Raw genomic sequence first — 24,381 nt, 5'->3', positions numbered from 1 at the left:
TTCAATTTGAAATAACCTACAAACCAAAGAGATATTTTGGAGTACTAAGTTCTGTTCTACATATCCAATAAAATTCAACATCAATTCAGTTCAGTTACTCAGTTGTGTCTGACTCTTTGAGACCCCATGGACTGCAGCACGCCAGGCCTCCCTGTCCATCACGAACTCCCGGAGTTTACTCAAATTCATGTCCATTGAGTCGGTGATGCCATCCAACCATCTCATCCTCTGTCGTTCCTTCTCCTCCCACCTTCAATCTTTCCCAGCATCAGGATCTTTTCAAATGAATCAGCTCTTCACATCAGGTAGTCAAAGCACTGGAGTTTCAGCTTCAACATCAGTTCTTCCAATGTATATTCAGGACTGATTTCCTTTAGGATGGACTAGTTGGATCTCCTTGCAGTCCAAGGCACTCTCAAGAGTCTTCTCCAACACCACAGTTCAAAGGCATCAATTCTTTTGTGCTCAGCTTTCTTTATAGTCCAACTCTCACATCCATACACGACTACTGGAAAAACCATAGCCTTCACGAGATGGACCTTTGTCGGCAAAGTAATGTCTCTGCTTTTTAATATGCTGTCTAGGTTGGTCATAACTTTTCTTCCAAGGAGTAAGCGTCTTTTTACTTCATGGCTGCAGTCACCATCTGCAGTGATTTTGGAGCCCCCAAAAATAAAGTCAGCCACTGTTTTCCCATCTATTTCCCAAGAAGTGATGGGACCAGATGTCATGATCTTCGTTTTCTGAATGTTAAGCTTTAAGCCAACTTTTTCACTCCCTTCTTTCACTTTCATCAAGGGGCTCTTTAGTTCTTCACTTTCTGCCATAAAGGTGGTGTCATCTGCATATCTGAGGTTATTGATATTTCTCCCAGCAATCTTGATTCCAGCTTGTGCTTCATTCAGCCCAGCGTTTCTCATGATGTACTCTGCATATAAGTTAAATAAGCAGGGTGACAATATACAGCCTTGACGTACTCCTTTTCCTATTTGGAACCAGTCTGTTGTTCCATGTCCAGTTCTAACTGTTACTTCCTGACCTGCATATAGATTTCTCAAGAGGCAGGTTAGGTGGCCTGGTATTCCCATCTGTTTCAACATAAATCCCTCATTAAGGGGAGAAAAAGGTAAAAAGGTATTAGGTGTTTGCTTAACATGATCAATAATACATAGATATAGATATCCCAGAGAGCTGCCATCATCTCATTGCTAATGAAACATTAGAAATACTTTCATTAAAATCAAGAACAATTCCTTGGCGATCTAGTGGAGTCCTAAACTCCATGCTTTCACCACTGAGGGCCCAGGTTCGATTCCTAGTTGGGGAACTAAGATTCCATCAAAAAAAAAATCAAGAACAAAGTTATCTATTGCCACTATTACTTACTATTGTGCAGAAAGTGCTACTAAGTGTAGTAACAAAAGAATGAAATAATAAAAGATAAAATAAAGATGTAAATATTGGGAAAGATTTATAGATATGATTATATACCTGAATGTTTTAAGGGACAATAAGAGAATATAGTAGTGTAATCACAAAATATAAAAAGATCAGAGCTTTATTAAGAGCTAACAATATCTAACTAGATAATGTAATAGAAAAAAAGATCCCATTCACAGTAGCAATAAAACCCATAAATATCTAGGAATGAACTTTAAGAAATGTTCAGGACCTGTATGGAGAAATCTTTATGTTCCCAGAAGAGCTCAATATTATTCAGTTGAAAATTCTCCAAACTCAGGGAATTTCTAATTATTGTTGTTCAGTCGCTCAGTCGTGTCCGACTCTTTGCCATGGACTGCAGCATGCCAGACTTCCCTGTCCTTCACCATCTTTTGTGGCATGCTCAAATTCATGTCCATTGAGTTGATGATGCCATCCAACCATCTTGTCCCCTGTTGTCCCCTTCTCCTGCCTTCAATCTTTTCCAGGATCAGGGTCTTTCCCAATGAGTCAGTTCTTTGCTTCAGGTGGCCAAATATTGGAGTTTCAGTTTCAGGATCAGTCCTTCCGATGAATATTCAAGACTGATTTCCTTTAGGATGGACTGGTTAGATCTTGCAGTCCAGGGGACTCTCAAGAGTCTTCTCCAACACCACATTTCAAAAACATCAATTCTTCTGTGCTCAACTTTCTTTATGGTCCAGCTTTCTTTATGGGCCAACTCTCACATCCATACATGACTACTGGAAAAACCATAGCTTTGACTACATGGACCTTTGTTGGCAAAGTAATGTCTCTGCTTTTTAATATGCTGTTTAGGTTTGTCAAAGCTTTTCTTCCAAGGAGCAAGTGTCTTTTAATTTCATGGCTGCAATCACCATCTGCAGTGATTTTGGAGCCCAAGAAAATAAAGTTTGTCACTGTTTCCATTGTTTCCCCATCTATTTGCCATGAAGTGATGGGACCAGATGCCATGATCTTAGTCTTTTGAATGTTGAGTTTTAAGCCAGCTTTTCCACTCTCCTGTTTCACCTTCATCAAGTGGCTCTTTAGTTCCTCTTTGCTTTCTGCCATAAGGGTGGTGTCATCTGCATATCTGAGGTTATTGATGTTTCTCCCTGAAATCTTGATTCCAGCTTGTGCTTCATCCAGCCTGGCATTTTGCATGATGTACTCTGCATATAAGTACATTCATTTCACATGCTAGCAAAGTAATGCTCAAAATTCTCCAAGCTAAGTTTCAATAGTATGTGAACCGAGAACTAGGTTTCAACAGTACGTGAACATCTTGAACTTCCAGATGTTCAAGCTGGATTAGAGAAGGCAAAGCAACCAGAAATCAAATTGCAAACATCTACTGTATCAGAGAAAAAGCTAGAGAATTCCAGAAAAACATCTACTTCTGCTTCATTGACTATGTTAAAGCCTTTGACTGTGTTCAGTTCAGTTCAGTCACTCAGTTGTGTCCGACTCTTTGCGACCCCATGAATTGCAGCACAGCAGGTCTCTCTGTCCATCACCAACTCCCAGAGTTCACCCAGACTCACGTCCATCGAGTCGGTGATGCCATCCAGCCATCTCATCCTCTGTCGTCCCCTTCTCCTCCTGCCCCCAATCCCTCAGAGCATCAGGGTCTTTCCCAATGAGTAAACTCTTCACATGAGGTGGCCAAAGTACTGGAGTTTCAGCTTTAGCATCATTCCTTCCAAAGACCACCCAGGACTGATCTCCTTTAGAATGAACTGGTTGGATCTCCTTGCAGTCCAAGGGACTCTCAAGAGTCTTCTCCAAAAGCACAGTTCAAAAGCATCAATTTTTCGGCACTCAGCTTTCTTCACAGTCCAACTCTCACATCCATACATGACTACTGGAAAAACCATAGCCTTGACTAGACGGACCTTTGTTGGCAAAGTAATGACTCCACTTTTGAATATGTTATCTAGGTTGGTCATAACTTTCCTTCCAAGGAGTAAACGTCTTTTAATTTCATGGCTGCAATCACCATCTGCAGTGATTTTGGAGCCCAGAAAAATAAAGTCTGACACTGTTTCCCCATCTATTTCCCATGAAGTGATGGGACCAGATGCCATGATCTTAGTTTTCTGAATGTTGAGCTTTAAGCCAACTTTTTCACTCTCCTCTTTCACTTTCATCAAGAGGCTTTTTAGTTCCTCTTCACTTTCTGCCATAAGGGTGGTGTCATCTGCATATCTGAGATTAGTGATATTTCTCCCAGCAATCTTGATTCCAGCTTGTGCTTCTTCCAGCCCAGCATTTCTCATGATGTACTCTGCATATAAGTTAAATAAGCAGGGTGACAATATACAGCCTTGACGTACTCCTTTTCCTATTTGGAACCAGTCTGTTGTTCCATGTCCAGTTTTAACTGTTGCTTCCTGTGTGGATCACAACAAACTGTGGCAAATTCTGAAAGAGATGGGATTACCAGATCACCTTATCTGCCTCCTGAGATACCTTTATGCAGGTTAGGAAGCAAGTTAGAACCAGACACGAACAATGGATTGGTTCCAAATCTGGAAAGGAATACGTCAAGGCTCTATATTTTCACCCTGCTTATTCAACTTACATGCAGAGTACATCATGTGAAACACTGGGCTGGATGAAGCACAAGCTGGAATCAAGACTGCTGGGGAGAAATCTCAGTAATCTCAGATATGCAGATGACACCACCTTTATGGCAGAATTTCCAATAGAAATCCCAGTGGGATTTGTGTCAATCACTGGCAGTTGCCTATCCAATAGTCATTGCCCTTCTTTATGGCTAAAAAAACTTAGTATGTGGAAGGATGCTCTCTAGTAAGATATGAATGACTTTGTCTTCATCCATATTCTTTTGTGTGTGGTTTGAATTTTTTGTACAAATTTGACTTTACAATGATAGTTTTAAATTGTAACTAAATATAAAATGTCTTGGAATAAACTTAACAACAAAAGTACACATTAAAAGGAACTTTAAGATAATAAAGAACACAAAACAGAAAAGCATACTATCTACTTGTAATGGAAGATTCAGCATCTTTAAGATAGCAGTCCTCCATTAGTTCATCTTTAAATTTAATACAACATGATCTCAGTAAAAATGTCAACAAGGATTTGTTGGAACTGAACCAGCTAATTCTCACCTTTATATGGTAAAATAAAAAGCAGGAAGAGCCAGGGACATTCTGAAATAAAAGGGTCTGAACCAACCAGCCAGTAAACTAAATTATAAAACTATAATAATTAAAATGTACTTGTACACAAAAGTAGGTCAACAGCACAGACTAGTTATCCCAGTGTTGTAGTTTCCTATTGCTGCTGGTAACAAATTACCACAAATTTAGTGGCTTAAAACAACAGAGATGTATTGTCTTACAATTCTAGAAGTCAGAATTCCTAAATTCTGGGTCTCAATGAACTAAAATCAAGGTGTTGGCAGGATTGTGTTCCTTCTGGAGGTCCTAGAAGAGAGTCTGTTTCCTTGCCTTTTCCAATTTTCAGAGGCATTTGCCTTCTCTGGTTTGAGGTCCCTTCCTCCATCTTCAAAGCCAACAATCATTCTGATTTCAGCTTCCATCATCACATCTCCTTCTCTGACTCTTGACATCCTGACTCCCTCTTATAAGGACCCTTGTGATTACATTGGACCCACCCAGCTAATCCAGGAGAGTTCCACATGTCAAGATGTTTCAGCACATTTGCAAAGTCCCTACTGCGATGTAAAGTTACATTCATAGGTTTCAGGAGTTAAGATGTGGACATCTGTGGGCCATCTCTGGACTGTCTGAGCCACCAACTATATATTTGGTCAATCATTTCAAGTACCCTAGTCATTATTCTGTCTACCATGCTCAGCTATAGATATGAATATATAGAGAAATTTAGTGTATGAGAAGAGAAATTATGAATCACTGGGAAAAAAGGGTGTTCATTAAATGGTGCTGAGATAACCAGATAGCCATCTGGAAAAAATTAATTTTGATTCTTATATCTGTCTTAGGATAAATTTCTAAATGGATCAAAGATATAAATGTAAAGTGTTAAACCACAAAAGTTCTAAGAGAAACCATGGGCTTTATAGGTTCCAAAGAAATAAAGGGGGAAGCCAGGTATATACGTGACTTTTGACGAAGGCATATGTGCAACCAAGCACACATCTTGGTAGGTGACTACTATTCAAAAAGAATAGATATCTTAGTTAATGGTGTTAGTACTTTTCTAAGTATGGGAAGATGCAAGAAACTGGGTTCATAAAATTTTCTCCAGAAAATATCTGAGGGCCAGTTCTGCCAGAGCATGAAATGCCTCATCCTGCTCTTTGCCCTGAATTCCTTTCTAGGATGTACTGTATGTACACTGCTAATGACTCGAATCTTATAGAACTGGATGGTGGCCAACATTTTTTCGTTTACAAAACCCTCCTTTTGTGTCTCAATTTTGACAAAGATTTGGGAGGCACTTCATGACCAATTTGTCCCACAGCATTAGGAATACTCATTCCCAGGTCAGGTGAGGATTTCATTGATATGCCACTCACTGTGCTATTACTGGACTCGGGCCTATTAATAGTTGCCCAAAGCCTCTGGATTGCCTGTCTTACTTGTCTCTTATGGTCCAGGAAATGGCTTATTCCCATACCTACACTATTATAAACATTGATCTTATTGAACTATACATTTGGTCAATCATTTCAAGTCCCCAGAAAAGTGAAAGTGTTAGTCGCTCAGTCATGTCCAACTCTTTGCGACTCCATGGGTTGTAGACTGCCAGGCTCCTCTGTCCATGGAATTCTCCAGACAAGAATACTAGAGTGGGTTGCCGCTCCCTTCTCCAGGGGATCTTCCCATCCCAGGTATCAAACCTGGGTTTCCTGCATTACAGGCAGATTCTTTACTATCTGAGCCACCAACTATATATTTGGTCAATCATTTCAAGTCCCCTAGTCATTATTATTTTACTGGAGGCTCAGTCACACATTCTGTAATGTAGACACACACACACACACCAACTAAACAACCCAGTAATCTTATGAAATAGGCAGAATACAAGTAATATGGCTAGTAACATCAATAGAGTCGTTAAGTAGTTAAGATAAGAACTTTCTTCCATTAGGTGTTGTCCAGGTCACCTGACCCAGTCTGTTCTGTACCAGTCATAATCTTTAAACATAAGTTCACCAAAGATGTCCACATATACAAGGTAGGTGGTAGTTCATTGAGAACTCTTACAGGATTGAGAAAGGAATTTTTTTTCTAAGGACTACACGGCTGGTGCCAGAAGAAAAACTGGTCTCTATGTTTGAACAGGTATTTCTTCTGTTGGGGAGGTTTGGTTAATGCATAATGCAGATGCGCAATGCACACTAGAGGAAAGGGAGGAGGCCTGAAAGGGCAGTGAAAATTTTTTTCTTGTCTTGCCTTAAAATGTTAATTTTATTTCATCATTATATATATATCTTTAAGATTCTAAATGGCAAAACTCATCGTAAATAATGTCAAGTAAACCAACAAATGGGGGAAATTTGGCAACCTATATCAAAAAGAGTTCTTTTATAAACACATCCTACAAGTCAATGAGAAAGATAACTCAGAAAAATGGGCAAAGATTATCAACAGACAGTTCACAGAAAAGGACATACAAATTGCTCTAAAGCACATGTAAAGAAGCACAATCTCACACATGAGAAGAATATAAATCAAAAGCATACTGAGATAACCATTAAAAAGCTTGGGACACACTGTATTAGCAAGTTTGTGGTACTCATTCCTAGCAGGATTGATTTGACTATTTTAATGGGCAGTTTGCTGACATCTATTAAAGTTACAAATGCAACTAGACTTTGACTTAACAGCTCCATTTCTAAGAAGCTATGCTATAAACTTACACCTATGCAAAATTTCAGCATAATTTACAGTAGCAGAAGGTGATAAACAACCTACATGCTTATCAATAGATATAGCACATCTATCCAGTGGTCTACAATTTAACTAAAAGCAAAAATACGTGTTGGAAGTCCTTTATGTATTGATCTGAACCTATCAAGATATGTCCTTAAGTGAAAACAGTAAAGTAAAGGACAGTGTGTATTGATGGGCTATTTGTGTAAAAAAGGAGAGAAGAAATATATATTTACACACTCATACCCACTTGCATACATGTTTACTTTTGTATACAGACAGGTTTGGAACAATAGGTAAGAAATAGGTAATATTGGTTGTCTCTAAAAAGGGAAACTGAGTGTCTAGGGGCAAAATAAAAGAGAAATGTTTACTTTCCTTGTGATTTAAGCACGATTTTTTAAAAAGAACACAACACAATTTTTCATTTTGGAAAATTTTTAAAGGATGGGGAAACATCACCAGAAAGAATTTGGCATAGTCTAGGAAGGATTAAAATTTGCATCAGAAACAGCTGCAGGAAGATATACTTCCTTATGGAACAAAAGCAATTCATCAGTCTTTCCTAGAGCCTCGATGAAATCTTAGAATTGTACTACCTCTCATGCCTGGCCACCAAGAAAACCTTTTTTTCCTTCTCTCTCTCTCTCTCTTTTTTTGGCCACGCTGTGCAGCATGTGGGATTTTAGTTTCCTGACTAGGGATAGAATCTGTGCCCCCTGCAATGGGAATGCAGAGCCTTAACCACTGTGGAATGCAGAGCCTTAACCACTGGACAACCAGGGAAGTCTGCAAGCAAACCTCTCTTCATCTCCAATTTTTCATTTTGAAAAAATTGAAGCCTAAAGAAATGTTGAAAGAACAGTGCATTTAAGCACCTATGTACATGTTGCTGTATTTGTTTTCTCTCATTTTTTCTGCATCTCTCAAACACATGCATATATGCACATACCCACATATACTTTTAAAAAAAATTTGAGGGTTTCCCTGATGGCTCAGTGGTAAAGAATCCTCTTGCCAATGGAGGAGACACGCATTCGATCCCTGATCTGGGAAGATCCCATGTGCCATGGAACAACTAAGCCCATGCACCACAGCTACTGAGCCTGTGTTCTAGAACCCTGAGCCACAACTACTGAGTCTATACACTGCAACTACTGAAGCCCAAACGCCCTAGAGCTGTGCTGCACAAGAGAAGCCACCACAATGAGAAGCCAATGCACTGCAACTAGAGTAGCCTCCACTTGCTGCAACTAGAGAAAAGCCTGTTCAGCAACGAAGACCCAGCACAGCCAAAAATAAATAAATAAAATTAAAGAAAGGCAATGCCAAAGAATGCTCAAACTACTGCACAATTGCACTCATCTCACACGCTAGTAAAGTAATGCTCAAAATTCTCCAAGCCAGGCTTCAGCAATATGTGAACCGTGAACTTCCTGATGTTCAAGCTGGTTTTAGAAAAGGCAGAGAAACCAGAGATCAAATTGCCAACATCTGCTGGATCATGGAAAAAGCAAGAGAGTTCCAGAAAAACATCCATTTCTGCTTTATTGACTATGCCAAAGCCTTTGACTGTGTGGACCACAATAAACTGGAAAATTCTGAAAGAGATGGAAATACCAGACCACCTGATCTGCCTCTTGAGAAATTTGTATGCAGGTCAGGAAGCAACAGTTAGAACTGGACATGGAACAACAGACTGGTTCCAAATAGGAAAAGGAGTACATCAAGGCTGTATATTGTCACCCTGTTTATTTAACTTATATGCAGACTACATCATGAGAAACGCTGGACTAGAAGAAACACAAGCTGGAGTCAAGATTGCCGGGAGAAATATCAATAACCTCAGATATGCAGATGACACCACCCTTATGGCAGAAAGTGAAGAGGAACTAAAAAGCCTCTTGTTGAAAGTGAAAGAGGAGAGTGAAAAAGTTGGCTTAAAGCTCAACATTCAGAAAACTAAGATCATGGCATCTGGTCCCATCACTTCATGGGAAATAGATGGGGAAACAGTGGAAACAGTGTCAGACTTTTTTTTTCTGGGCTCCAAAATCACTGCAGATGGTGACTGCAGCCATGAAATTAAAAGATGGTTACTCCTTGGAAGGAAAGTTATGACCAACCTAGACAGCATATTCAAAAGCAGAGACATTACTTTGCCAACAAAGGTTCGTCTAGTCAAGGCTATGGTTTTTCCTGTGGTCATGTATGGATGTGAGAGTTGGACTGTGAAGAAGGCTGAGCACCGAAGAATTGATGCTTTTGAACTGTGGTGTTGGAGAAGACTCTTGAGAGTCCCTTGGACTGCAAAGAGATCCAACCAGTCCATTCTGAAGGAGATCAGCCCTGGGATTTCTTTGGAAGGAATGATGCTAAAGCTGAAACTCCAGTACTTTGGCCACCTCATGCAAAGAGTTGACTCATTGGAAAAGACTCTGATGCTGGGAGGGATTGGGGGCAAGAGGAGAAGGGGACGACAGAGGATGAGATGGCTGGATGGCATCACTGACTCGATGGACGTGAGTCTCAGTGAACTCCGGGAGTTGGTGATGGACAGGGAGGCCTGGCGTGCTGCGATTCATGGGGTCGCAAAGAGTCGGACACGACTGAGCAACTGATCTGATCTGATGATAAAAAAATCATTTGAAAGTAAAGTGCAGACACGCGTTTCCTAATAAGAGCATTCTCCTACATAATACCATTATCACTCAAGAAATTTAACACTGATACAAAACTATTATCTAATATATAGTTTAATATTCAAATTTCCACATCCCCGAAATATCCTTTATGAATTTTTTTAATACAAGGTTCAATCAAGGATCAAGCATTGCCTTTCAAAAGTTCTTTAGTCTCCTGTAATCTAGGAGCATTCCCCTGCCTTTCTGTTTTGTTTTGATTTCATGATATTTTAAAAAATTAATAATCAAAAACCTCGATTAAGTAGAAGAAGAGCAGAAAGGGGAATTCTCATGGCTTGCATTGTTGGCAGAGTCCAACAAAAAGAAGAAAGATTCCTTTTCTGGGAAGAGTTCAGCCAATGAAAAGCCTTTGTTTACTGTAGACTCCTAGCTTTCCTTTCCTCTCTATGAGTGTTTCCCTTTCCTTGTAGAGAGGGAAATTACATGTGGCCCACCATGGTTGCAGACCGTGAATTGCAGTTTTCTTCTGATCCCAAAATCCATTTTTGTTGGAGAAATATCTGGCAGTCTAGACTTTAGGTCAACAACATGGATACTTTTGAAGAGCTAAGGCAGGTTGTCTGGAACAGGGGTCACCAACCCCCAGGCCACAGACTGGTATCAGTCTGCAGCATGTTAGGAACTAGGTTGCACAGCAGGAGGTGAGTGGTGGGCAAGCTTCATCTGCTGTTCCCCATAGCTCACATTAGTGCCTGAACCATACCCCTCCCCTGGCCCCCGATCTGTCGAAAAATTTTCTTCCATGAAACTGGTCCCTGGTGCCAAAAAGGTTGGGGACCACTGGTCTAGGGACTACACTTTGAGAACCACTACATTAATTCTTAAGAAATAATAGTTTCCTAAGGGACTTCAAAATAGTTTTCTTTTACTGTGCCTTAGAGACAAAGGGATAACTACGGTTTGTACCTGGTTCTTTTATTAAGGTCCTGACATACTTTAATTTTATCTGAGTTTTCAAACAGGTTATTATTCCTAAAGTGAGCTTGCTTAGGCATATCTTCAAGGATATACTGGATACAGGGTTAAAAAAAAAAAAAACTTCATAAAGAGATACAGCTTTAAACATATTTTACATAATAAACTTACTTTAATAGTGCAAAAAATAATCTATTTCCAATCACTACTGAAGAAACTTCCAAAGAATTTTATAAAAATAGCCAATACTTTGAACAAATAGAAAAGCAAATAACTAGATAAATAATACAATTATGTACTCCAAACCCAAGAAAGCAGAGATGATCATTACAAGCCAAATCATCCTCAGAACTGGTCATTCCAGGTTGCCAAAACACATAAAACAAAACTTCTACTTTTTTAGGTTTACAGAAAGAAATAAAACAACTCCAGTAAGAAAACAAATTTCATGGGAAGTTTCAGGGAAACACATCATATTGATGACCTTAAAATTTTTTCAAGGAGTTTACAGAAACAGGGAGCATTTAAATATTGATTTTTATGGCAAATGAGTTTTATGTTGACTTCTGAAACTTAAAAGACCATTTACTATTTTGACTAGTAGTTCAGGAGTAAAAGCCAATCAAGAGGGCAGATAACATTCATGGGACCCACAGAACTTTAACCTGATCCCAAAATATAAAGCAAAATATTAAGACAAATTAGTTTAAAAATGTAAATATATTTGAGAAATATATAAGGGAAATAAAAATTATCATGATTAGGATTTGACTAAAGAGTAGATGAAGTTTTTTCACATTTGTCTATCTTACAGATAATACTGATTATTCAATTATCAATGGACATGCCTATTTTTGTGTATAAGAAAGTGTTTGGCTTCAGAAAACAATACTTAAAATTTCATTACCATTACCAAAACTTGACAAACCTGTGTTTTGCGTGTGATATTGTTTGAAGCTTTTATTAAATGAAAGAGACTGAGAATCTTGTTGTAAAGCATCCTTCAGAAAGATGTTTTAAACCTACCCAGGTAGAGGGATGTCTCTCTATACATCTCTATGTATTTCTATATACATCTCTTTACTATATCACAAACACAAAAACAGTATTAATATATTTACATATATGTATCAGACCAAAAATTAATTTTTCCCTACAAAATTATATTTATTAGGAAAATACTAGTAGACACTATATAATAGAACACAAGGTGTTTAAGAGAAGATGGCAACCACTCCAATAGCTGAGTGCTGCTGCTTTCTCTTAATAACATCTCTGGAATGGAGAAAAAAGGAGGATGAGTGGTTTGTAGATAGACCTGACTACACTGGAAATATCTGGTAGGCAGAAGGCAGAAACCTAAAAATCACAGCCCTAGATATGGGAAAACGGCTAATATTTTTGTCTGTGGTGACCCCTCCTCTTATACTTAAAAGTTAATTCTTAAAGGGTTTGTACTAAAGCAGAGAGCATAACTTTAGTGGGAGAAATTTCCATCAGAAGAAACTTTACTAGGCTTCTATGACCTAAAGATGAATATTAAACAGTAATGGAAACGCTGACAGTATTATTATTAAGTATACTGTGTTTGACTGTTATAACTGCAATCCATGATTCTAGTGGTAGAAACGGCAGTCAGTCCTGAAGCAGATCTCGGTAAATTTGTTTGACTACATTCTTTAGGTAGTTGTCTTCCAGTGGCACTTTAGATAGAACGGCAGTGACTTCATCTTGGCTGGAAAGAACAAAAGGCTAATTAATTTTTCTGGAAACTTGTCTTCATTTCAATGAAATTTATATTGTTGAGTAGGGTTTCTCTATCTACTAGGAAGCACAAACAGGCATGTCTGGAAATAATTAGACTGTCCAATCTGAACTGAGATTCTAAAAATAAGGCCTAAGAACCAATTATGTATGTAATTGTGAGGTATTGTGACTTAGCTGCTTTCTCTGGCAATAAAAATCTAAACTATTGGTGTTTGCTGATGGATTTGGGGTGGGCATATTCTACACTCTATCACCTTGCAATCCGTCAGCAGTGTATACAAAAAGTCACAAAACAAACAGTAGAAATGAAGTACTTTTAAGTCTGTTCCACAAACTGAGAAAAGCACTATGACTACACAATTCTTAAAATGATTACTCTGTTTTTAAGGCCATAAAAGTTGTTCAGATGTGATCTGGGCTAAACTTAAGCAGGATTTTTTTTTCTTTTTGATTCCTGTTTTAGGAAGGAGTGACCATAAAAATGGAGCAAATATAAAAAAATAGACCAATGGTCTCCAGTGTTCACTGGAGATAGCAATGAAGGTCACTGACTTTAAAAGAACAAATTCTTCAAAATGAAATCAGAGAGAGAGGTGACGTCTGGCTTTCACTATGGTCTATCCATTTTCTGACCACTTTGAGAAATCTTTCAAAAGAAAGAACAAAGGTAAAAAAAGTAGCTGGGAGCCCTTTCTTGCTTGCTTTTTACTCACCCAATGTTTCCAAGGTGATTTTGAATAGAGAAAGGTAATGGGATTGATGGGTAGTGGGCTGAGAGAGACAAAGTTATCTCAAACTTTGCAAATGCTGCTGAGCTGGAGAATAAAAGCTTCAATCTGTAAAAGACAAGATCCTCAATTAAAAATACAAAACAAAAATGGAATGAAACACAAATACATTTTCTTTTTATACTGAAACTATGGTATACATCATTGCTTATCAAATGAACAGAGGGTAAAACATCTGGAACAAAGCATGCTTATGGTTGTATTTTCATCATTAGCCATCAAACTATTAATTAAATTATTTTAATAAGTTTTCGACTAACTACTTACTGTCATGGATTGTGTCCCCTAAAATTCATGTATTAAAGCCCTAAACCCTAGTACATCAGAATGTGACCTAATTTGTAAAGAGGATCATTGAAGAATTAATTAGTTAAGATGAGATCGTTTCAGAGTAGGGTGGGCCCCTAATCCAAAACAACTGGTGTCCTAACAAAGAGGGAACATTTGGACACAGACATACACAAAGGAAGAATGTCATGTGAAGATAAAAGAAGCTACTGGGATTACATATTTACAAACAAGGAATGCCAAAAGACTGCCAGCAAATCACCAGAAATTAGGAGAGAGGCATGGAATAGATTCTCTTTCACAGCCATCAGAAGGAACTGATCCTGCTGACACTCTGACCTCAGACTTTCAGCCTCCAGAACTCTGAGACTATGAATTTCCATTGTGTAAGCCACCCAGCTTGTAGTACTCTGTCATGGCAGCTCTACAGAAACTAAAACACTTACTCAGTATTATTCACATCTATGCTTATTAGGTTATAATTTGGTCCCCATCGCTTTAAAAACTCAATCTCCTCTCCAAGGAGTTTGCAATGGCTCACTACCAGTGAGATTTCTTGAAGCATCTGGGAAAAATAGAAAAAGAAAAGATGGAAGTATAAAAACATTTCAGGGTTTAGTGACTCTTTTATAAAGAATCCCCCAAAGTTAAACAGTTTAGTCTATCTTTAGTATATTTATCATTTCAGGATTCACTATTACATATATAAAATTTCAGTTCTGCTTTTTGGGACAGTTGACATAATTTCCTTTAAATATTTCAGTGGGAATTTACCTTGGGTACCTGATGTTGTGTTGTACATATCTTCTTCCAGGATTCCTGTTGCTCAATGTACTGGAAAATAAGGTTATGAACTAAAAGGGAGGAAGGAGGAGCTTTATCTTCTGAGGAAGCAAAAAAAAAAAAAAAAAAATCAAAAGCAGGGTATTACTTATATTCATGTATTATACACACACACACACACTAGAAATATTAACTAGAAATACCTTCAAACAACTAGGTATCTAACTATCATCTCCATTTTATTTTCAAACACATAAATCATCATATATAGTGAACATAAGTCACTGTGATATAAACTCAAGCCTTTATCACATACAGAATAAAATTGAGATAAATGTGTAGGTTTAAATGTAACATAACCCTGAGTTTAAATTCTGGCTTTCCTTACTACCTGAGTGATCCTAAGCACAATACTTATTGCTTTTGAGCTATAGTTCTCTAATCACAAAATGGAGAATAGTGTTGATGTAAGTAATACACAACAACTCTGTCTGATACAGAGTAAGTACCCATAATGGTAATTTTTAAATTATGGAAATAGCTATTACTCAAGATTTAGTAATAATTTTTTAAAATTTCTTTTAAAGCCCACACAATATTTAGAACAATTCTCAAGCAGTTTTTGGTCTAATACACATTTCTAATTATTATTGCTGTTTATATTTAATTTAGTATATAAAAGAGTTCTCAAGGAGCAATATACACTTATTAAATAATTTAATTAATATTAAATAAATTTCCAACAAAGTTTTGTTGGATTAAATGTTCTGAACTTACCATCTAACAGAGATTGAAAATTCAGATCAACAATCTTCCTATAAGCCTTGCCCAGGAAAGGGAGACCAACTAGGGAAAAACCAGCACAAAAATAGTTATTTCTTTTTATCATCTGATTTAAAGCCACATACAACTCAGTACTTTAGAATCCTATTCTTTCTGGGTAGCAGGGTTTTTTCATAGACAGTTGAAGCTTTATCCCTGAATCATACTATTCTCTGTGTATGTAAAGTTTCCCCTGAGAACACTGAACTATATTAACTGGCAGGCCTTTAAGGAAATTTAAGGTGTGGGACATTTTTGTAAATTTATCAGGGCCTCCTCCTTTGAACACTAACGTCTGTGAAAAAATAATATTCTTTTTAGGAATCATATAAAGAAGATGACTACAACCTCCCCACACCTATTATCTTTGTACAAATACAGTGAAAACAATTTATGCTTTTAGCATCACAATAATTTTAGCCACTCCAGTATTCTTGCCTGGGAAATCCCATAGACAGAGGAGTCTGGCAGGCTATAGTGAATAGGGTCACATAAGAGTTGGATGTGACTTAGCGACTAAATAACAGCACTGAATTTTAGGTAGCTAGGAGAGCTGACTGTTCTTCCATACACCAGAGTTATCTCTTGTCTCTAAGATTCTGATTCTTTTCACTCTACTGAATATTTTCTATGTGTTAGGCACTGAGGATATGCTAGTGAGACAAACAAACATGATCAACCTATGCTCTAAAGAATTACAGCTCAGGGGGACACACAGTAATTGCACTAATAAACACACCAAGAACTACAAACTGTAATAAGCACAATTAAGAAAACTGCATGAAGCAATTAGAACATATACCAGGAGGGCAAATAGCAGAGGGAATGAGTAAAAGAAGAGTCAAGGAAAACTTTCCTGAGAAAGTGATAATTTAGTTGAGCTCTTAAGGACTATTAGTAGACATTTACTTAGTGAAGAGGAGGTGCTATGGTCTGAAAATTCATAGGCTGAAAACCTAATGCCCCCTGTGATAGTTGTAGGGTGTGGGACCTTTGGGAGATGCTTAGATCATAAGGATGGAGCCCTTATGAATGGGATTAGTGCTTTTAAAAGAGAGACCTTGAAGAGCTAGCTAGTTATGTGAGGATACAATGAAGAGTCTGCAGCCTGGAAGAGGGCTCTTGCCTGACCATACTGGCACCCATATCTTGAGCTTCCAGCCTCCAGAACTGTGAGAAATAAATTTCTGTTGTTTATAAGCTACTTGGTCTATGGTATGTAAAATTTTATATTTTTAAATTTTCTCTAGTTGCAGCATGCAGGCCTCTCTTGTTGTGGAACATGGGTTCTAGAACGTGCCGGTGGCTCCATAGTTTCAGTGCATGGACTTAGCTGTCCCAAGGCGTGTGGGATCTTAGTTCCCCATCCAGGGATTGAACCCATGTCCCTTGCACTGGAAGGCGGATTCTTTACCACTGGATCACCAGGGAAGTCCCAGTTTATGGTATTTTTAAAATGGCAACCCAGAAGGACTAAGATAGGGCAAAAGTTTCCAGGCATAAGAAATATCAGGATGAATGTCCTGAGGTAGGATGGAATATGATTGAGCATGAATGACCATGATCTTTTAAATAAATGAAAGAAATTCACTGTGGCTGATGTGCAGAGAACAGTGTAAGATGAGGCAGGAGAACGAGGAAAAATTCAATTCATTCAAGGCTTTACAGGTTATAAGCATTTTGCTCATCAGTTTAAGAGTAGGAGGTACATGATAAAATTTTCAACAATTACTACAGCTACAGGAAGGAGAAAGAAATAGAGGGGAAAAGAAAAAGTTCCAGAAAGACTACCTATATGTTATTGTACAGACTGGAGGTGTCTCTTGGCAGAAGAGACACAAAAAAGTAGATGAATGTTAAATATGAATCAGTAAGTCATAATTTAGATATGCCAGGTAAATAAGAAAGCGGTACAGAGTGATTCCTAACTTTTAATTTCGGACCTGAACAGAAGTTGATGGTATTCATTTAGAAAAGGAACTTTTTTATGGCGGCGGTGGTGGTAAGGGGGTTGTTCCATACCATTTACAGGATTTTAGTTTCTCAACCAGGGACTGAACCTGGGGCCATGGTAGTAAAAGTGCAAGTCCTAATCACTGGACAGACAAGGAGTTCCCAGGAACTTTTAAGGAGAATTGGGCTTGGAGGCTGAGAAATTATAAAGATTCAAAGTTTTAATTTGGCCATGTTCACCCAGGGCTGGCCATGCTGAAGCTGTTTCAAGAGAAGAGACCTAAAGATACTGACAGGAGATTATAACAAAATAGCTAGATTATCAAGTTACTATCTAGTGATGTTTACCTATTTTGATAAACCTACCAATCAATACACAAATTTCCAATTAGCTTTTTGGGTTAACTTATGTACATCAAAAACCCAGTCAAGAATCATCAGCATTAGAGCAAATACTCTATCACAACAGACAGACTGATGAAAAAAAAGAAATCAGAGTAAATAGATGTGAAGAACATGTTGATCCATTTTTCTGGATAGGCAAAAATTCTATTATCTAATGTAATGCAACAAAGGGCAACTTTTCACTAGCTGAATTTTTTTACTTTTTATTTAATAAAATTCTATTATCACTAATTAAAGTGGTTGCCTCTTTTAAGATTTTCAGCAGTACTTTCATCATGTCAATACATGTTAATATTATACTAAAACAAAGATATGAATCTTTAGTAAGTTTAAGCATACACTTAACTGCAGAGGAATTATCTTATTATTGCTACTTACCTACTGGCTCTCCAAAGGTAATGATGAGTTCTATTGTGTCATAAAGAAAGGTGAATACAGCTTGATCATCACTCCACTCAATGACATCCCATTCAGACAAGCTGAAGAAAGAGAAAAGACAAAAAAACATTTTTTAAGATAAAAGAAGAGAGTTAACTTCTTCTACCACCTGAATAGTACCATTAGCAGCTACTGGAGTTTTCTACTGGCTTGGGAGACAGTCATTATTTTAATTCCAATACTGTGAATGTACAAACTTATGCTTTTGAAAGAAATAAGAACTGACTCAATTTTGAGTTATATGTCATAGAAAAGCCAAGTCTAGGCAATATAAAATATTAAATATTTTAACATTATAAATTTCATAGCTCTCCCACCTTGTATACTTTCAGCTTCAAAAATTATTCTTTTTGAGAATACATTGCATTATAGGTTAAAAACAGTGATACACATTACAAACACATGTCAACTGCACTAGTGGATTGAGACAACCACAAAGGTACAGGATAAAACACAAATTAATGCTACCTGTTTTCCCTTACCTCAACTGATCCAGTAGCTCTTCAGTTCTCTTTGTTTGTTTTTGCGCAAAGTCTAATTGAGCAAGGATCTGCTCTTTCTGTATCTCCAGCTCTAAGAAATTTCTGCAAATCAAACCAGGTATTCACAGAAAGATAAGGTCACTGCTAGAGAATTCAGACATCATTAAAATAAAAGTTTATGACAAAAAGCTATGTGCTAAATGGCTCCCCAGTGAGGTAAATGACGTATATTTTTGCATTTTTAGGTTTTTTTTAATAAACATTAAACTAGAAGTTTGGGTCTATTATTATTAAAATTTACATTTCCCCCCCACCCCATCCCACCCTCCTAGGTTGTTACAAAACATTGAGCTCCCTGTGTTATACAACACTTCCCATTACCGATCTATTTTACATACGGTAACGCATATGTTTCAATGCTACTCTCACAATTCATTCTATCCTCTCTTTCTGCTGTGTCTTAAGTCCATTTTCTATGTCTATGTCTCTATTCCCACACTACAAATAGGTTTGTCAGTACCATTTTTCTAGGTCCCATATACATGCATTAATATATGGTATTTGTTTTTCTGACTTAATTCACTCTTTCTAACAAGCTCTAGGTTCATCCACCTCACTAGAACATGTATCCTTATGGCTGATTCACATTGTTGTATGGCAAAAGCTAACACGATATTGTAAAGCAATTATCCTCCAATTAAAAATAAATTAACAAAAACCTCAAAAAAATTTAATTTTCATTTTGATGTTAAAAATATAAGCATAATATAGACCATAAGAATGCCCACCTTAAAAATTAAACATGCCATAATTTTGGTGCATGCATTTTGGTTTTGTTTAGCTTATTAGAGCTAAACAGAATTTATATTTTGTTAGTCATTTTGCTAGCATCAATTTAATTTTAGCTAAATTATTATCACCTATCAAGTTAATGTTTCCAGTTGGAATTTTACTGGCTTTGTCATTATTTGTATTTGATTTCTTTGAGTCTTATAGTTAAATTAAGATCCAGAGTATAAGAAACACACCTCATTTTATATTTATTTACAGTTAAGTGTCATATAAAAGTAGTTTAATGCTAGATTTTCTTTAACAGGATCCTGATATTACACAAGCTTGAGAACTACTGCCTTGGATTAATGCTTTGTAAGCAATAAATGCTTAGAGAATACTGCTAAGATGGCCTCCAAGATCAAGTTCAAAGTGGAGTAGAAGCCCTGGCTCAACCTTAGTCAATATTCATGTTCTCAATCTTGTCAGTTTCTGGAGGTAGGAAATCACTTAACCATGTAGAGGTTAGCATATTTTCTAACACTCAAACTGAAGGCTAACCTTTGAAGCTTTTCTTCCTCAGTTTTCAGCTGTTCCAGTTCTTTGAAAAGAAAAACAAAAACAAATCTATCAGAATGTACACATTAAAATACTGGTATACAAATCATCTGTTTTATTGAAAAGTCTATCTCATTAATCTCATTTAAATAAAAAACTCAGAACAGGGGATTTTTTTCCCCATTTACCTCCCTAATTAAATCAGTTACCTTTCTCTGCAGCTCTCACTTCAGAATTCAGTTCTTCCACAGGACTGTCTTTCTGTTCATCCTCCAAATTCTTAGTTTCTAAAGTAGACCATGGATTAAAATAACTCAGTCAAAAATAACTAAACAACCAGAGATGAAAAGAAGAGATGGTCCCAAAATGTCGTGTTAAGAATATTTCACAAGCATTTATGCTAACCCACCTTTTCCTTGACAAAAAAGCATTGAGATACAATAATAATTTCATAAGAAGATTTGCTTCTAGTGGCAGATGGAAATTGTTCATATATAATTTGCATACATCAAAATTATTGTTAGGCAACCCCATGGACTAAGCAGGAACACACACACATATATAAATGTACACACACATATTTAAATTTATTTCTGATACTTTGGAATCATCCTTAAGCGCCTTCTCTCTCCCCACATCCAAATCAACTTTAGACTTTTACCTCAGAAATATTTTGTGAATCTACTTTTTTCCTTCACCACTACTAAGTTCCCTTTATATAAGCTATTGTCCTTTATTAACCATACCATCCAATAACTGCTTAACAACACCCTTCAAATGGCTATTCACTGGTCTCAGAAAAAGTCAAAATTCCTTAAGAGGCCCTCCTTGACCTGGTCCCTAAAGTTGGCATCTCCAGCTTTATCTCAGACTATGTTCCCTTTTGTTCTCTCTATTCTAGCCACATTTGCCTTATTTCAGATCCTTTTACTTGGTATATTCTTTTCCATAGAAAGGCTTCTGCCTGTGTTATTCATATTGAACAGTCTGCTTTTCCCTCCCTTCTCACTTTAGCCCCAACTTATTCTTCAGACCTTGGCTTAAATGCCACTTCCTCAAAGGGAAGCCTCTCCTGACCTGACAGATTTCTACTTCAGGAACTTACGGCACCATGGAACCACTCTTCCACTATTTCATGCTTATAATCTTTCCTCAATATTGTAAAAGCAAATTGTCAAATCCAAACATATTTGAATGTGATCTCCTGTAATATGAAACTAAAATAGCATTGGAGCTCTGTATAGTAATGTAAAAAATTAAAGTATGGAAACCTTTCTTAATGTATGAATGTTTGAATTAAAAGATAGTAATGGGAGAATTGACAAATAAAAAAAAATACTCCACAAGGGCATAAAGTTTTGTTTTTAATCACTACAGTAGTCTTAGCACCAAGCACTATACAAGGCACATGATAGGTACTTCGTAATTTGCTCAAGGAATAATGAAGAAAGAAGACAGAAATAGAGAGCCATTCAGTGGCAGCTAGAGAAAGAGTGTGATTGTTGGTACTTTTAAAGGTAAGAAGTGAATATATTCAGTGGAGGAGGCAGAGAGGTTGTAAATACAAGAGATAAGTCAGTGTGATAAGATTCCTGAGAAGACAAGAGAGGCTGCAATTCAAAGTTTAGGTGGAGAGATTGATCTTAGGGAAAAGAAAGGAAGGATGAAAGAATGGATACAGATATATAAAAATTTGGTTTGTTCTGTAGCAGGAAGTTTAGAAATTCTGGCCTTAGTGGCTTCTATTTTTTTTTCATGAAGTGAAAAAGCAAGGTAATGAACAAAGGGGTATGATAGTCTAAGACTATGGACTTCATATATTTATTACCAGTTCAATGCAGAAAATATGCACCAGGCACTTTTTCTGTGTAAAGCATAGTGCTAAGAATTTTGAAGGATATGAAGAAAAATAAAAGCTGATCTTTGTCCCCAATGGAGCTTACCAATTAGATAGGAAAGTAAACTATAAAAAGTAACTATAATTACAATTAGATATGATAGGTACAATAAAATAGCCATAGCAGCTCAAGAGAGAGAACACTATCCCTTGGTAAAAAATATAAGGAGAATGTATTAGGCAAACACAAAGTGGCAGAACTGCATAGAGATGACAAGATTTGGTTGGAATTTAGAATGTGTAAGGGAATAATAGTAAAAATCATGTAAGAAGGGAATATCTGAAAACGATGGTTGAAAACGCTAAATGTCAAACTCAGGAGTTTGGATTTTATTTTGTAATAAATGGAAAGCCAGAAGTTTCTCAGGGTAGGAACACAAAAAAGGTGGCAAGAATTCATGGAAGAACTATACAGAACAGATCTTCATGATCCAGACAACCACAATGGTGTGATCACTCACCTAGAGACAGACACCCTAAGTCTGAAGTCAAGTGGGCCTAAGGAAGCATCACTACGAACAAAGCTAGTGGAGGTGGTAGAATTCCAGGTGAGCTATTTCAAGTCCTAGAAGATGATATTGTTAAAGTGCTGCACTCAATATGCCAGCAAATTTGGAAAACTCAGCAGTGGCCACAGGACTGGAAAAGGTCAGTTTTCATTCCAATCCCAAAGAAAGGCAATGTCACAGAATGTTTAAACTACAGCACAATTGCACTCATCTCTCACACTAGCAAAGTAATGCTCAAAATTCTCCAAGTGAGGCTTCAACAGTATGTGAACGAGAACTCCCAGAAGTTCAAGCTGGATTTAGAAAAGGCAGAGGAACCAGAGATCAAATTGCCAATATCTGCTGGATCGTAGAAAAAGAGAGTTCCAGGAACTCTGCTTTATTGACTACACCAAAGCCTTTGACTGTGTGGATCACAACACACTGTGGAAAATCCTTAAAGAGATGGAAATACCAGACCACTTGACCTGCCTCCTGAGAAATCTGTAGGCAGGTCAAGAAGCAACAGTTAAAACTGGACATGGAACAACAGACTGGCTCCAAATTGAGAAAGGAGTACGTCAAGGCTGTATATTGTCACCCTACTTATTTAACTTATATGCAGAGTACATTATGCGAAATGCCGGGCTAGATGAAGCACAAGCTGGAATCAAGATTGCCAGGAAAAATATCAATAACCTCAGATATGCATATGATACCATCCTTATGGCAGAAATTGAAGAGGAACTGAGGAGCCTCTTGATGAAAGTGAAAAAGAAGAGTGAAAAAGCTGGCTTAGAACTCAACAGTCAGAAAATGAAGATCATGGCATCCAGTCCTATCATGGGTCCCATCCAGTCCCATCACCTCATGGCAAATAGATGGGGAAACAATGTAAACAGTGACAGACTTTATTTTTGGGGGCTCCAAAATCACTGCAGATGATGATTACAGGCATGAAATTAAAAGATGCTTGTTCCTTGGAAGAAAAGCTACAACTGACCTAGACAGCATATTAAAAAGCAGAGACATTACTTTGCCAACAAAGATCCATCTAGTCAAAGCTATGGTTTTTCCAGTAGTCATGTATGGATGGAGAGCTGGACCATAAAGAAAACTGAGCGCCAAAGAATTGATGCTTCTGAACTGTGGTGTTGGAGAAGACTCTTGAGAGTCCCTTGATTGCAAGGAGATCCAACCAGTCAATCCTAAAGGAAATCAGTCCTGAATATTAATTGGAAGGACTGATGCTGAAACTCCAATACTTTGGCCACCTGATTAGAACTGACACATTGGAAAAGACCCTGATGCTGTGAAAGACTGAAGGCAGGAGGAGAAGGGGACGACAGAGGAGATGTTTAGATGGCATCACCAACTCAATGGACATGAATTTGAGCAGGCTCCAGGAGCTGCGGATGGACAAGGAAGCCTGGTGTGCTGCAGTCCCTGGGTTGCAAAGAGTCGGACACGACAGTGACTGAACTGAACTGAACATAATGAATACTGTCCTTTATAATTATTAATCCTGCAGCAATGTACAGGTTGGACTGGAAAGAGATAGAATGAAATTAAGAGTGTAGAAAGATTAGTTAGAAGATCTGAAATGGCACATGTCAGAATTAATGATAGTGTTAATGGGAATGGGGAAGAATACAGAAGATACTGAAGCGGATATAACAGGATTTGATAAAAGACAATAAAACTCAAAGACAATAAAAGTTATGAGCCTTTTACAATTTATAAGAATGGTGACAATACAAATGAGAAGCATCATAGACAACAAATTTTCAGATATTATTTTGAAAATGGAAGACAATAACTTTCATTTTTTCACATAATGTTTAAGGTGCTTAAAGGACACTTTTGTTGAAAGGTTCAGCAAAAGGCTGGAAATGTTAAGTCTGGAACTCAAGAGAAGAGAAAGATGCCCTCATGCAAAATTATTACAAGTCACTTGAAGGCAAAAATCTGGGGACATCCC

General features: G+C 37.4%; 1 protein-coding gene across 1 annotated transcript in view; it reads right to left on the bottom strand.

Annotated features, from left to right (window-relative positions):
- Positions 1–11,111: 11,111 nt before the first annotated feature.
- Positions 11,112–24,381, bottom strand: part of KNL1 (kinetochore scaffold 1) — a 62,764-nt gene continuing 49,494 nt past the window's right edge. The window contains 10 exon segments of the mRNA XM_055537387.1: positions 11,112–12,600; positions 12,602–12,695; positions 13,441–13,563; positions 14,250–14,368; positions 14,578–14,687; positions 15,364–15,432; positions 18,145–18,245; positions 18,687–18,788; positions 20,019–20,058; positions 20,225–20,302. Coding sequence (XP_055393362.1) covers positions 12,577–12,600; positions 12,602–12,695; positions 13,441–13,563; positions 14,250–14,368; positions 14,578–14,687; positions 15,364–15,432; positions 18,145–18,245; positions 18,687–18,788; positions 20,019–20,058; positions 20,225–20,302 — 860 coding nt within the window. The 3' untranslated portion in view covers positions 11,112–12,576.

Source organism: Bubalus kerabau, chromosome 10 (genome assembly GCF_029407905.1).
Source record: "Bubalus kerabau isolate K-KA32 ecotype Philippines breed swamp buffalo chromosome 10, PCC_UOA_SB_1v2, whole genome shotgun sequence".
NCBI classification, from domain to species: domain Eukaryota; kingdom Metazoa; phylum Chordata; class Mammalia; order Artiodactyla; family Bovidae; genus Bubalus; species Bubalus kerabau.
Note: the sequence above shows the minus strand (reverse complement) of the source record. Positions and strands in the feature narration are given on the sequence as shown.